This window comes from Petaurus breviceps, unplaced genomic scaffold, assembly GCF_028583685.1.
Source record: "Petaurus breviceps papuanus isolate PSGF00001 unplaced genomic scaffold, PetGlider_PUasm1.0 227, whole genome shotgun sequence".
Lineage (NCBI taxonomy): Eukaryota > Metazoa > Chordata > Mammalia > Diprotodontia > Petauridae > Petaurus > Petaurus breviceps.
In genome coordinates this window covers 5,297,909-5,311,407 of record NW_027185896.1, presented here as the reverse complement: position 1 = coordinate 5,311,407, position 13,499 = coordinate 5,297,909, and the positions used below count along the sequence as shown (strand labels likewise).

At 46.0% G+C, this 13,499-nt stretch overlaps 1 protein-coding gene across 1 annotated transcript in view; it reads right to left on the bottom strand.

Moving 5' to 3' along the window:
* The window catches only part of LOC138166901 (inter-alpha-trypsin inhibitor heavy chain H4-like), a 30,529-nt gene that overhangs the window by 14,066 nt on the left and 2,964 nt on the right, over window positions 1-13,499 (bottom strand). Inside the window, exons 3-11 of the mRNA XM_069095390.1 lie at window positions 9,994-10,098; window positions 9,622-9,784; window positions 9,283-9,393; window positions 8,615-8,743; window positions 7,718-7,834; window positions 7,308-7,476; window positions 6,581-6,706; window positions 3,493-3,674; window positions 2,979-3,164 (exon numbers count right to left, since the gene is read on the bottom strand). Coding sequence (XP_068951491.1) covers window positions 2,979-3,164; window positions 3,493-3,674; window positions 6,581-6,706; window positions 7,308-7,476; window positions 7,718-7,834; window positions 8,615-8,743; window positions 9,283-9,393; window positions 9,622-9,784; window positions 9,994-10,098 — 1,288 coding nt within the window. The remainder of the gene's footprint in view (window positions 1-2,978; window positions 3,165-3,492; window positions 3,675-6,580; window positions 6,707-7,307; window positions 7,477-7,717; window positions 7,835-8,614; window positions 8,744-9,282; window positions 9,394-9,621; window positions 9,785-9,993; window positions 10,099-13,499) is intronic.

Genomic DNA, 13,499 nt, shown 5'->3' with positions numbered 1-13,499 from the left:
GGAGAAGAATGCCTTAAAAAGCTGAATATGACAGATGGAAAAAGAATCTCAAAAGCTCACTGAAGAGAATCATTCCTTCAGAATTAGATTGGAGCAAATGGAAGCTAGTGACTTTATGAGAAATCAAGATACTATTAAAAAGATCCAAACAAATTAAAAAATAAAAGGCAATGTGAAATATCTCATTGGAAAAATCACTGACCTGGAAAATAGATCCAGGAGAGAACATTTAAAAATTATTGGACTACCTGAAAACCATGATCAAAAGAAAAAAAAGAACCTAGAAATCATGCTTCAAGAAATTCTCAAGGAAAATTGCCCTGATGTTTTAGAACCAGAGGGCAAAATAGAGGTTGAAAGAATCCACTAATCACTTCCTGAAAAAGATCCCAAAAAGAAAACTCCTAGGAACATTATAGCCAAGTTCCTGAGTTCCCAGATCAAGGAGAAAATATTACAAATAGCCAGGAAGAAACAATTTGAATATTGTGGAAACACAATCAGGATAACATAGGATCTGGCAGCTTCTACACTGAGGGATCTTGGTATATGATATTCTGGAGGTCAAAGGAGCTGGGATTAAAACCAAGAATCACCTACCCTACAAAACTGAGTATCATGTTTCAGGAGAAAATATATTCATTCAAGGGAATAGAGGACTTTCAAGCATTCTCGATGAAAAAACTAGAGTTGAATAGACAATTTGATAGTCAGATACAAGAAGTAAGAGAAGCATGAGAAGGTAAACAGGGAAAATAAATCATGAGGAATTTATCAAAGTTGAACTATTTACATTCTTACATGGAAAAACAATAATTGTAACTTATGAAACTTCTCTCAGTATGAGAATAGTTGAAGGGAATAGAAATGTGTGTATATATATATACACATATATATGTATACATATATATATGTCTACATAGGAGGGTATATGGACATGTGTATACATAGACAGAGGGCACAGGACAAATTGAATAGGAAGGGATCATACTTAAAAGATGAAATTAAGAGGTGAGAGAGGAATATAATGAGAGGAGATGGGGAGAGACAGAATGGGGTAAATTATCTCATATAGAAGAGGCAAAGGAAAACTGTTACAATGGAGGAGAAGAACAGGAAGGTAAAAGGGAATGAGTCAACCTTATACTCATTGAATTTGGCTTAGGGAGGGAATGACATACACACTAAATAGGGTATCTCACCCTACAGGAGAGTAGGGGGGAAGGAGGTGAGTGGGGGGGATGATGGAAGGGAGGGCAGGCTGGGGGTGAGGAAAGTTGGAAGCACCCACTTTTGAAAAGGGACAGGATCAAAATAGAGAATAAGTGGGGGGTGGGATAGGATGGAGGGAAATATAGTCAGTCTTTCACAATATGTCCACTATGGAAATGTTTTGCATAGCTACACATGTACAACCTATATTGAATTGCTTATCTTCCCAGTAAGAGTGGGTGATGAGGGAGGAAGGGAAAGAATCTGGAATTCAAAGTTTTAAAATCAAATGTTTAAAAATATATTATTATTATTTTACATGTAATAAGGGGAATAAGATATACAGGCACTGGGGCATAGAGATCCACTGTGGTATACTGGAAAGTTGGAGAGAGGATGGGGGAAGATATGGGAGAAAGCAGATTGGGGGAGGGGATATTCAGTGGGATCGCTGTTTTGGGGTGGTGGGTAAGGGAGAATGGGGAGAAAATTTGTAACTCAAAACCTTGTGGAAATGAATCATGTAAACTGAAAAATAAAAAAGAGAGAAAAAAAAGAAATCTCCATAAATTCTTTTTATGCAGCTCTGGTTTGTCCCTTTTTTCCCCCCTTTAACATCTTTGCCGCTTAGATCCATAAATTGCTGGTTCTGGTGCATTTGAGGACCAGATATCACTGTCTTCTCCCAAACCTTGGACAACAACTGGATCAGCCAGCCCTGGAAATGGCTATCCACACCTCTATTCCTTTTACCCAACGGCCCTTTCCCCAGCCTTGATGGGTCACACCAAGCCAGTCTAACCCAAACAGAGGAATGCTTGGGCTTGGCTTTGTTCATACTCTCTAATATTGACCTTCCTCTTCCCAAAGTCTCTTCTCACAGAGGAATGTCATTAAACCATGGAATCTCAAAGCTGGAAAAGACTTCAAGGCACATTAAATCCAACCCATACCTGAGTAGGGGCACCATCTACAATCCCCCCCTCCCCATAAAGATGAGTCAGTCTTATATGACCTTAACCCACACTGCAATTAGTGCTTTTAGTTACTGGTCTTAGTGCTTAGTACCTTACTGCTCTTAGCTCTTCGCTTTCTAAATGCTCAGTGATGGTCACTGGGCAAAGATCTGGCCTCTAAAATCTAGATCCAACTCCTCTCTTTCCAAATCCTACTAATCCTCAAAAAAAATCAACTCAAGTCCTCTCTCTCAAAGGAGGTCTTTATTATCTACTCCATCCTTGACTTCTCTCTCCTTAGACTTCATGCTACACTTTGTAGCCAATGAGTGCTTCTACTCTGTCATTCTCCAGAGGACTCACTGGTGAGTGCTTTCTCCCTCAGATGATAAGCTTTCTGAAAACAGAAACTCTCTGCTCCTTTTCTCTTTCCCTCAGCTTGCTAGAGAGAGGTCCCAGTTTCTACTCTCTTCTCACATAATGTAAGCTGCCCAAGGTTAGGAGCTACATTGGGTCTGCCAAACTGTCCACTCCTTGAAAGCTGGGCCTAGGTCCTCCTGTCATCTCCTCTCATTTCCCCCAAGAATCTGAGCTCCTGAGGACCTACACCTGTTTCTCTTCACTCTAAGCCATCGATGAGGAGCACAGACCTGGACACAAAGAGGGGAAGGGAATTCTTCTGGCTTAGGAGAGGCTGGATGATGAATAGATTGATTAATTTCAGGCAGAGGCACAGTCATGACTAGGACCCAGGTGTCCTGGCTCTCAGGCCAAGGCTCTCCCATCTAAGAATTTCTAGGCTTCACTCACCGACTGGGCACTGACTTGGGCTGAGAGCAAATCCTTGAGCTGGGGCGGGAGCTTCCCAGCCACCACTATCTCAGAACCCTTGAAAAAGACTCTAAAATTGTCCTGGGTGAGCTGCTCCACGGTATTTTCTGGGTACTGGAACTTCACCATGGTCAGCAGTGGGTTGGCCACCTCCTGGTAAAAGTCCTTTGGGAGAGAGGGGAGAGGTTGGGCAGACTGAGGCACAGTGGGCAGAGCAGCTGCTTGGGATCCGCAGGACTTTAGTGATGGTCTAGTCCAATTAACTCCCTCATTGCACAAAAAGGGAAAGTAAAGTCTACAGAAGGAAAAGGACTTGGCCATAGTCACACCAAGAATCAAGAGGTAGGCTCTAATCTAATTGCTGGGGGCACCTCTTTTCCCCCTCTCACTCCTCCATTCCCCAGTACCTGACAAAGCATCCCACACATAAAGGGTACTCATGACCTCCCCTGGGAGCTCTCCCCATGGGATCCCAAATGCCAGCTGCTGGTACCTGGAGCTGCAGGTCTGCATCTGAGTCCTCATAGATGCGCCGGGCCACCCCGCCATTTTCCAAGGCTAGCTTCTCCAGGAAAGCATAGTTGACATCAAAGCCAAAGCCCAGGCAATAGAGGTAGTACTGGCCCTCAATAGCTGCCTTCACATTCTCCTGAATCTTCTGGGGATCTTTCTCCCCTGTAGTAACAGAGGCCAGTACAGGGAGGCAGGGAGGGAAGAGAAAAATATTGGTTAGGTATTCAGCAGGTGAGTACTAAGCTAGAATCATAGGATGTCAGAGCTGGGAGGGACCTCTTACTTACTTACTCTAAGCCCCTCATTTTATACATGAGGAAACTGAGGCCCACAGAGGCCAAGTGACTTGTAGTGGTTCACAAGTAGTATCAAAGGTAGGATTTGAATTAAATCTTCTGCATCGTCAGTATTCTTTCCTGTGTACTTTGATGCCCCCACCTCTATATGAACAGGAACCCCCTCCCCAAAAACCCCACTTCAGAGTGAAGATGGTAAAACTGAGGCCCAGAGAGGTCATGAGACATGTTTCCAACTAGAACTTAAGTCTAAAATGACGGCTTGAAAGGAAGCCGACTACTTAGCTCTCCCACACCTATTCCAGCAAAAACCTGAAATTCGCTCCAGATTGAATAACAGCCAAGAAATCCAATGAGTAACTTCAGTAAGTGCCTTTATCCATCCTAGAACTATACAAAGAGCCAGTCAGTAGCCCATGGGCAATAAGAGAGAGAGCACAGGCAGACAAGCCAATAGTCTCCCAGTAGGACCAGAGTAGGCCCTGAGACCAGTGTTGCCCACAATGTTTTCTGTCTGGAGGCATCAAGAGCACTGGGTTCCCCAAAAAACCCCAAGAGGAACAGCAGTGACTTGTGTATGTGGAACAGGATCCACCATGAATAAGACTTGGAACCTGGACACCCCAGAGCTCTGGAGATCTCTAATCATTTCTTCTGAGATGCCAGAGAGGGCCCTGAAGATTCAGAAACTTAACTTCAAAGATCAAGCAGGGGGTACTATTTAATTCTGGGAGGAGATCAGCATAGGAACTGAGGTAATTCAGGGTGGGTTCAAGCAGCACCAACTCCTACACCATCTCCCCCTCCAAAAAAAACACAACAGCAACAACCTCAGCAGAACATTTAACCTGGTCCTAGAACAAAGCTCCAATTCAGGAACTAAAGTTGGAGAGATTAGTAAACCCCAGAAGACATGAACTATTATTTTAAAAATGCAGCAAATCTAGAAATCCCACCAAACTTGATAACAACAGACACCCAAAACCAAAAAATGTATGTTCCACAAGGACTGCATGAATACCTGAAAGAAAGGAAGAGGGGGGAATGAAGTGAAAACTCTCGAGGAAAAAATTAGAAAGAGAATAAATAGCTTAAAAGTCAAAATGTAAAGCTTACCCAAGTAAGAGATTCCCTAAAAACTAAAATAGGCCAAAGAGAATTCAGTAACTTTACAAGACAGCAAAAAATATTGGAACAAATTGAGGAAAATGTAAGATATTTAATATTGTAAACAATGGACCTAGAAACCAGTTCAAGGAGAGTTCATTGCATAATTATCATGCTCCTTGAAAACTACATTTTAAAAATATTGGACACTATATTTCAAGGGATCATTAAAAAACGACCAAAAATCTATTAGAACCACAGGGTAATGTAAAGATAGAAAGCATCCACCAATCACCTCTTAAAAGAAACTCCAAAAAAAAGTTCCTGTAATATCATAGCCCAAAGCTAGAACTCCTAAATCAAAGAACATATTTCAAACACCCAGAAAGAATCAGTTCAAGCACCAAAGAACCACAGAAAGGATCATACAAGACTTGTTAGCTTTTCCTGTAGAAGGGAGGATATCTTGTAATTTAAATTCTCAAAAGGTTAAAGATTTAGGCTTATACCTAAGAATAATGTGCTCTGCAAAGATGGGTATAATCCCATAAGGAAAATAGTGGGCATTTATGGGAACAGAGGACTTTTAAGCCCTTCTGATGAAAAGACTAGAGCTTAATAGGAGCATGCAAATACAAACTCAGGAGAAATGAAGATGTTTAGTCAAAGGAAGCGATGCCACACTGAGGAAAAGTCTTCCTTTGCTCAATCAAACATTTCAAGCTTGATCTTCTGTGTGCCTCAAATATGCAGTTTCATGGAATACTTTAACACAGAACCCTAACCCCAACCTTTGATTTCTTATAGAGATGATAGTTGAGTTTCCTAAATCCAAATTTTGCTAAATCTAATAAATAAAGGTTTTCTTATGCTGAAAGTGGGTTGGGGAGGGAGAAGGATGGTGGTAGAAAAAAGAGAAGAAAGAGCCATTAGGGGCCATTTATTTCAAGTCTCTCACTTTTTGGTGAAAGCTGAGCCTTTTGGAGGCAAAGGAACTTGCCACAAATCACACAGGTAGTGTCAGAGGTGGGATTGGAAGCCAGGTGCTCTGACTTTACATCCAGTCCTCTTTCTACTCTGCTTAGATGGTTCTACCTTTATCTGAACAGGAATTTCCTCCATAATGCTCTCCACCTCAAACCTCGAAGGAGCTTGATTCCTTCAGGGTGAAGATGGCAAAGCCGAAGCCCAGAGCTCTTGTCTTGTCCAAGGCCATTTGGAGAATTAGGGGCATGGTGGGGTTAGAACTAAGGACTGCTGACTCCCAGACAGCCGCCCTTTCCAACACACCTTCTCTGAAGCACACTGCATGAGGCTTTCTTTAACTTTGTCACCCATTCCTCTTCGGTCTCCTAAAGAGCTTAGGGACAGGACCATACACCTGAGTTCTCTGTCTGTCTTGTTTTATCCTCTTCTTTATTGCCATGTGTATCCCATCTCCTCACTCAGGCTGGGAATTCCTTATTAGCAAGGGCCAGATCTAATTCTCCTGCCTCTCCTAGACTGTGTGCATTCTGAGGGCAGGGCCAGGATCTTCTCCTTTGTCTCCCTTTAACTGCTACTCTCTCATCTTGGGACAAGAGCTCCCAGCACACATAGACCGTTAAGGAATCCCCTGGGAAGTTGGTGCCCAAGCAGGAAGAGTCCTCCCCACCCCCTCCTCACCCTCAGTGGGATCCCCATCCGTGAGCAGGATGACCATGGAGACGCTCCCTGCCGGCAGCTGCTCCTTCCTGTTGCTCTCATCCAGCATTCTCACAGCCACAAGGACGGCCTCATTGATGTTGGTTGCTGGGGGGAAAAATATGCTCATACCTGCCTCAGCTTTAGTACCAAGTGAGACAAGTGGATAGTGGGAGGCCTGGGAGGAAGAGAGGGATGGAGGCTTATCCAGAAGAAGAACAGCGAGAGCAATGGAGACTGGAAGCTGAGAGATGTCAGAAAGGGAGGGTGGCCCAGGGACCAGGCCAGACTAGAGGAGTACAGCTGGATCATTTCTCAGGACCTGGTCAGGAGCTTGCTTCAACGAACAGAGAATAACTTGAAGTGAATACGTGGATTCTATTCAGATTGGCCAGTCTAGCTTTAGGCAGTGAGTTATACTGGGGGCAGGGGAGCAGGGAAGAGGCTCAGAGAGTTTGGGGAGGGGTGCAGATCATAAAGTAATTGATTGTCCTGTTGGGTTAAGGAGGCTGGGAAATAAGGCCAGGGGCCAGTGGCCAGCTAGGAATGAGGTCAAGAAGATGCCAACTTTCTTCTTGGCTGTTCAGTGGATCTGTTTTAGCAGATCTCCCAGATTAGATTCCTCCCAAACCACCAGCTAAACATCCAGGCTGGGAGAGGTGAGGCCTGCCATATTGCCCACCCTCTGGTGCCCTGATTCTTTACTCACATCCATGTGCCTGGATACTGTGGGCAAATTTCTTGGCTTCTTCCACATGCTCATTTAAGGCCTGAAGAAGTGCTGGTTTCCACTGGGTCACATGCCCACTGAAGGTGACCAAGTTAAACTGGTCCCCTGGCTTGAGATCACTCAGGATCTTTACCAGGGCTTCCTGAGTCTAAGAGGAAAGACGATTCAGAAAGCAGCCAGGAGAGATGGGGCAGAATGCTTAGGGAATAGGAGCTTGAGCCTGAAGGATGTTCTTCTCTTCCCACCTATGCCATTCTCTGACACATGGTGGCAGGGGTGGGGTCAGCTCTGGGTCTGAGGCGGATAGAGAATGGGTAGCGGTGACAGAGGGACAAAGAAGTGGCTTGTGGTGAACTTGAGTCCTTCCTCGTCTGAAGTGACCCGTTTACCTGTTTAATCTTCCTACCAGACATGGACCCACTCTTGTCAATGACAAAGACCACATTCTTAGGCAGTGTAGACAGCTCTGCTGGGGCAAAGTGATGCACGAAGTATCCATTCTCAATCTGCAGTGTGGGTACAGCCCCTCAGACAGGGGACAGAGCTACACCTCCCACACCCCACCTCACCACCTTTGTCCAGAGCAGGCCTGGAATCAAGCTTGTTGCCACCACCCTTCCTCACTCTGATGAAACATGGAAGTCCTTAAGCTTAGTGAGTTGGCCCTCTTTATCTTCTCCTTGGACCCTTCCCTTCTTCTCAGACCAGGGGCATCCTCCCAGCTCCTCTATAAATCTTACTCATGGCCTGCCAACTGAGCCAAGCCTTCCCTGATCTCTCAGCATTATCCTGACAATCTCAACAGCTCAGGTGTCTGTGATATGTGAATGTTTAAAGAGACAGGTCCTCTGAGGTGGTCATATGAGGATTACCACCATTTAATAGATCACAACAGTGATTCACATCAGTAGGGTGAACTGACTATGGGACCATCTAATACAATTGTTTATTGCTCAGAGGTAAAAACTAAGAGCCAGGTACAGGAGGAATTTCCTTAGAGACACACAGCAAGCAATGTCCATAGATAAAATGGAAACACACATTAAGGTATAAGTGTCCTGTCTCTCTCAGACTGAAGATTCCTTCAGGACAGGGCCCTGGATTTCATATCCTCTGTCTCCCCCACAATGCTACTTGGTAGAGAGCTCAGCAGCTTGGATGGATTGGTTCCCTGAAGGTCTTTGGTGCTGCTAGAGTCAAAGGATGGAAAGGGCTTGGCAGCTGCCTCCTTCCCACAGGGGTCCCAGAGGCCATCTTTCTCGTTGCCAAGCCCCTGAAGCACTCACCTGGATGTCCCCTGCAGCAGTGGGCCGGTTCACATCATAACGGACTATGAAGTTACCATCCAGAATCGTGTCCAGCGTCCCAGGCTCCTTCTGCTGCTGGGCCAGAGATGGCCTGAACACTATGTGAGCCTGGAGGAGGAGAAGCTGGTGCTGAGAACTTGCCTGAGAAGCCAGAAGGAGTGACAAGGCCTTCCAGTGACCCAAGAGCTGGGGAAGCTGAGAGACAGCATAGGCTAGATGGTGGATAATCTTTCCCACTGGGACCTCCTTCTTCCCTCTCTGTAACTGTCCTTAGCCAAGAGCCAATGGAAAAGCTGAACTGCCTCTGCTCCCTGGGTGGTACTTCCCTGGGGCTTGACAACTGGTAATAATCCCAGTGACCTGCCCAATCCCTGTCCCACCCTACCTCAGTTTCTCCTGTTCCTGTTGTGACTTGTGGCCTTTACATTTGGGGATCAGAGATTCCTCCCCCCACCCCCAGCCTAGGACAAAGCCCAGAGAAAGGGCACTAGATTTAGGGAATGAGGAAATTAGGCTCTAGGACAAGTCACCTTCCCTCTCAATCTCAGTTTCTCTGTCTGCATGAGTGTGGGACAGCCCAAGCCTCTGGAGATCAGATGGGCTCCAGACTCTGTTCCACTCTGTTCCCCCAGGTCTCAGCATCTGACCTTGGTCTCGTTCTGTGTCGTGGTGAGGGCATCTGCCAGGTTCTTGGTCATAAAGGTGCTCTCAGTCTCCAGGGAGCTGATGCCCTGAGGCTCAAAGATATGCACATCTATCTGTGGGGTAGAGGGGGATAGGGCATGAGAAGAGTCTGGAGGAGGGAGGGAGCTCTGCTCAGGGGACCCTTGATCTGAGGAGGAAGAGCCTCTGGCCCCTGGGAGCCCTTGCTGGGAGGTGGGGGTGAGGGGAGAGAATCAGACTTCTGTCTGGTGGGGGTGGGGAGTAGAGTGAGTGCATCAGGGCAGGCTTCCCAGAGGAAGAGTCTTAGGGCTCAGCCTTGTTACCTGCAGGTGTTTGACCAGCTGTTGGGGCCGGACCTTCAGCATTAGCTCATATTTCCCCAGCTGCCTCTTCAACAGCTCCTCATAGACCAGCTCAAAGGTGGCCTTGGCAGTTGGGGCCACATTGACAGACACCTGGAACTTCTCCAGATTCCTCCCTGTGGCCCTGGATGGGAGATTGGCTCCTTAGTGCCACTGGGCATGGACAGGGTGGGCAGGGGAAGCTTGGGCAGAGCTTGGCCTTGTGGAGGTTGATGTCAGAGTGGCCGTGGCCACAGTCAGGCAGGGCAGGAGGTGCTCTCAGACAGGGGGTTGGCCATGTGGAACTTTCTGATCCCCTGGCTGCCCCAGCCCCAGCCCTGCCCCAGACCTTACCTGATGATTCCCGCACTCTGCCCCCTGGCTACAGCAGAGCTGTACTTCTCCTGGGCAGCTGCCTTCTCCTTGATCTCCCCTGGGTAGGTCACACCATCAATGATCCTGAGGAGGGAGAGAGACAGGGGGGGGGGGGGGGGCGTAGAGAGACCTCAGGGAAGGCACAAGAGCTGGGGGGATTGGGGAAGGAGTTCCCTCAGGGATGCTGAAGGAAGAAGGCTGGAGGGACAGGGGAGGGAGAAGGCTGAATTCTGACCTGTCAGATTATTTAATGTACATGATGCGACTTTACTATTCTAGATCGTCCTTCCTTGTCCCGAATGGTTCCAATACAAATCCCTCTATTTGTCACTTAAAATCCTTCACCATCTGGCTGCAGGCTTCACCTCCAGGCTCCTCCTCACAAAATTCTTGTCTCACTCAAACTAAGCCATTTGCTCTTCTGCTCTTGTATGAATACAACATTCTGTCTCCCAGCATGCCCCACACCTAGAATGCACTCCTCCCTAACCTTTGCCTCTTAGATGCAAACCTTCAATGCTTGACTCAGATGCCCCTTCCTGATCTCCCCAGCAACTGGTCCCTCCCTGAAATTTTTGTATTGATCTTGTAATACTTTTAACTTATATTTCTATGTGTTTCTTCCCCCAATAGAATGCAAATTCCTCAAGGACAATTTTACCTTTGTAACCCCAGTATCTAGAACTGTACTTGGCACATGGGGGTGCTTAATAAATGCTTCTTGATTGAACCTCCTAACAGGTTTTCCTGCCTCCAGTCTTGCCCTTCCCAAGGCATGCTCACTGACTAATCTTCCTAATGTATCCTTGGCTCAAGAAATTGTTAATGGCTCCCTCTTGCTGACTTAATAAAGTGAAAAATTTTATTCCTGTCATTACAAATCCTCCATACTCTGGAGAAAGGAGTAAACTCTGCTTAGAGAACCCCTGATCTGAGGAGGAAGAGCCTCTGGCCCCAGGGAGCCCCTGCTGGGAGGTAGGAGTGCCCTGATGCACTCATTCTACTCCCCACCCCCATCAGACAGAAGTCTGTTTCTCTCCTCTCACTCCTACCTGAAAGTCTCTGAAATCTGGGCAGAAGATTATTTCTATGCACGTAGACCAGTCACCCAACTCTGCAAATGGGTACTTTAAGTGTTTGGAGTGGAAAGAAAACCTGTTTTCTGAATTTAGACTATAGGATGAAATGTGGCTCCAAATTATTGGAACTTTATGGGTCTAATCCCCACTCCCACCCAGGCAAGGGGGGAGAGCTTTTTTTTCCCTTTTCTAATGGTCAGCCCTGTGTCATGTGCTGCCTACTAGGAACAGAACTCCTGATTATCTGAGAGACTGTGGAATGAGAGGTTGTGTACCTTCACAGGGGCCTTAATTCAGTTGGTTACAGAGACTATGAATGATCTTCTGCCCAGATTTCAGAGACTTCCACTGGACCCCATAAGACTACCCTTTTGATGATAAGGGTACGTCTCCTCCTGGTGGATAAAATATATATATTCTACTTCCTCACTGGTTAATTGCAAATTGACATCTTGTCTTCTGCTGCCTCATGTAAGGCTAAATATCAGTAAATGCCGGCTGCTACTGTTCCTGAAGCACATGAGACCTGTGATACTCCACAAGACCATACCCATGGCATACACCAAGAGTTGTACAACAACTGTTCACTAAGTTACAGCTATACACAATAATTCTGGATACAAAATAGATCTAATTGAGACTGAGGGAGAGAGGGAGCAAGCTAAAGATTATAAGAAGTAGAAATAAGGTTGGAGAGATTCTAGGCATGGTGTACAGCTAGTGCAAAATTAATGACAGGGAAGATAAAATGCCATGTTGGGGATGTTGGTTTTAGTCAACAAACATTAAGAGCCTGATACAAAGTTGAGTCAAGCAGTGATAAGAGTTGAAAATCTTCCCAGTCTTGTCACCAAGACTTTGTACAAGTTCTTTGCCTTATCTGAGTCTCAATCTCCCCATCTGTAAAAAGAAGAGGTTGAGTCAGAGAATCTCTAAGGTTTCTTTTAGCTCAAATTCCTTTCTAGGGCCTGGATCTATGCCTCCCTGGAGGTTGAGCTGAGAATACAGGGAAAATCCTGGCCCCCTCCAGCTGCACCTTTACTGTGGGTAAGCTTAAGACAAACATTTCCCTAAAGCCCTCAGCTCAGAGAGGTTATGTGTCCCTAGATAACAAAGCAAGTCAAGATGAGACATGGCCAGACCTTGTGATCATTAGACTCACAGATTCAGAGCTGGGAAGGCCCTGAGAAGTCACTGAGCTCAACCCTCTCATTCTTCCAGATGCTGAGTTTTTATGTGAGGCAGGATTTGAGTTCAGGTCTTCCTGACTCCAAGTCTAGCAATCTTTTCATTTTTTTTTTTTAAAGCAATCGGGGTTAAGTAACTTGCTCAAGGTTACACAGACAGTTATTATTTCTGGGTGTGGTGCTGAGTATCTGAGCCCAGATTTGATCCAGGTCATCCCAACACTGGAGCCGGTGCTCTTACTCGCTGAGCCACCTGGCCGCCCCTAGCAGTCTTTTCATTAAGTCACTTAACTGCCAAATGAAATAACATTGGTAAAACACTTTGCCAAGTACATACATATAAATGAAGGAGATGGATTCAATGCCCTTCTATAACCTATTTCTAAGAGAGATTATACAGTAGAAGAGTTTAATCAGCAGGACATCTGATTAGGAGGCCCCAACCTGGAGGGTCCACATCCAAGTCAGCTTCTATGCAGGGCCTATTGTGGTCCAGTCCAAGGCTAAGTAAGCATCTCTGCTGGGTCAGGTCCTGGCAAAGCTTTGGTCTCATTTGCAAGCAGATTAAATTTTTGCCCATCCTGGAAAAATGCTGAGGTGCTGTCAAGGCAACAGAATCATGGGCCTGACATGACTCCCCTTCCTCCCCCTAATTCCCCAACTCCACTCCAGCTCAGCTATAGAATCAGAGGCCTCAAGTGTGACCAAACTGTGAAGTTTGGAGTCCATCAAAGGGCCACACTTGAGGGCCTAGAAGGCCATGTGTGGCCTTGAAGCTGAAGGTTCCACACCCCTGTGGGACCTAGGGAATAAGGAACAACATTAAAGGGACATCCTGAAATTATTGAGTCAATCCTTCTGCCCCTGAGCAGGGACACCATTTATTCCATCCTGGTCAGAGGAGATTGTGTCTCAAAGTTGAGCTCTCTTCTTTATCCTTCCCCAAAGGACCTTTGACAATGCCTTCCCATCCCACCCACACTTTCTTTTGTTGCTTATCTCCACCTTATCCCCCTCTTTCCTCTCACAGCTCTGGGTTAGGGAGAGAAAAATGGACTAGGAGTTCTATCTCTACAGCAAACATTGCAAAAAACTGTTTGGAAACCAAATCCAGGACAGGAGGAGAAAGAACCGGAAGTAAGGGTGGGGAAAGGGAGGAGAAGAGCATGTGTTCTGTGTGGATACACACACACACACACACACACTATACACATCCACA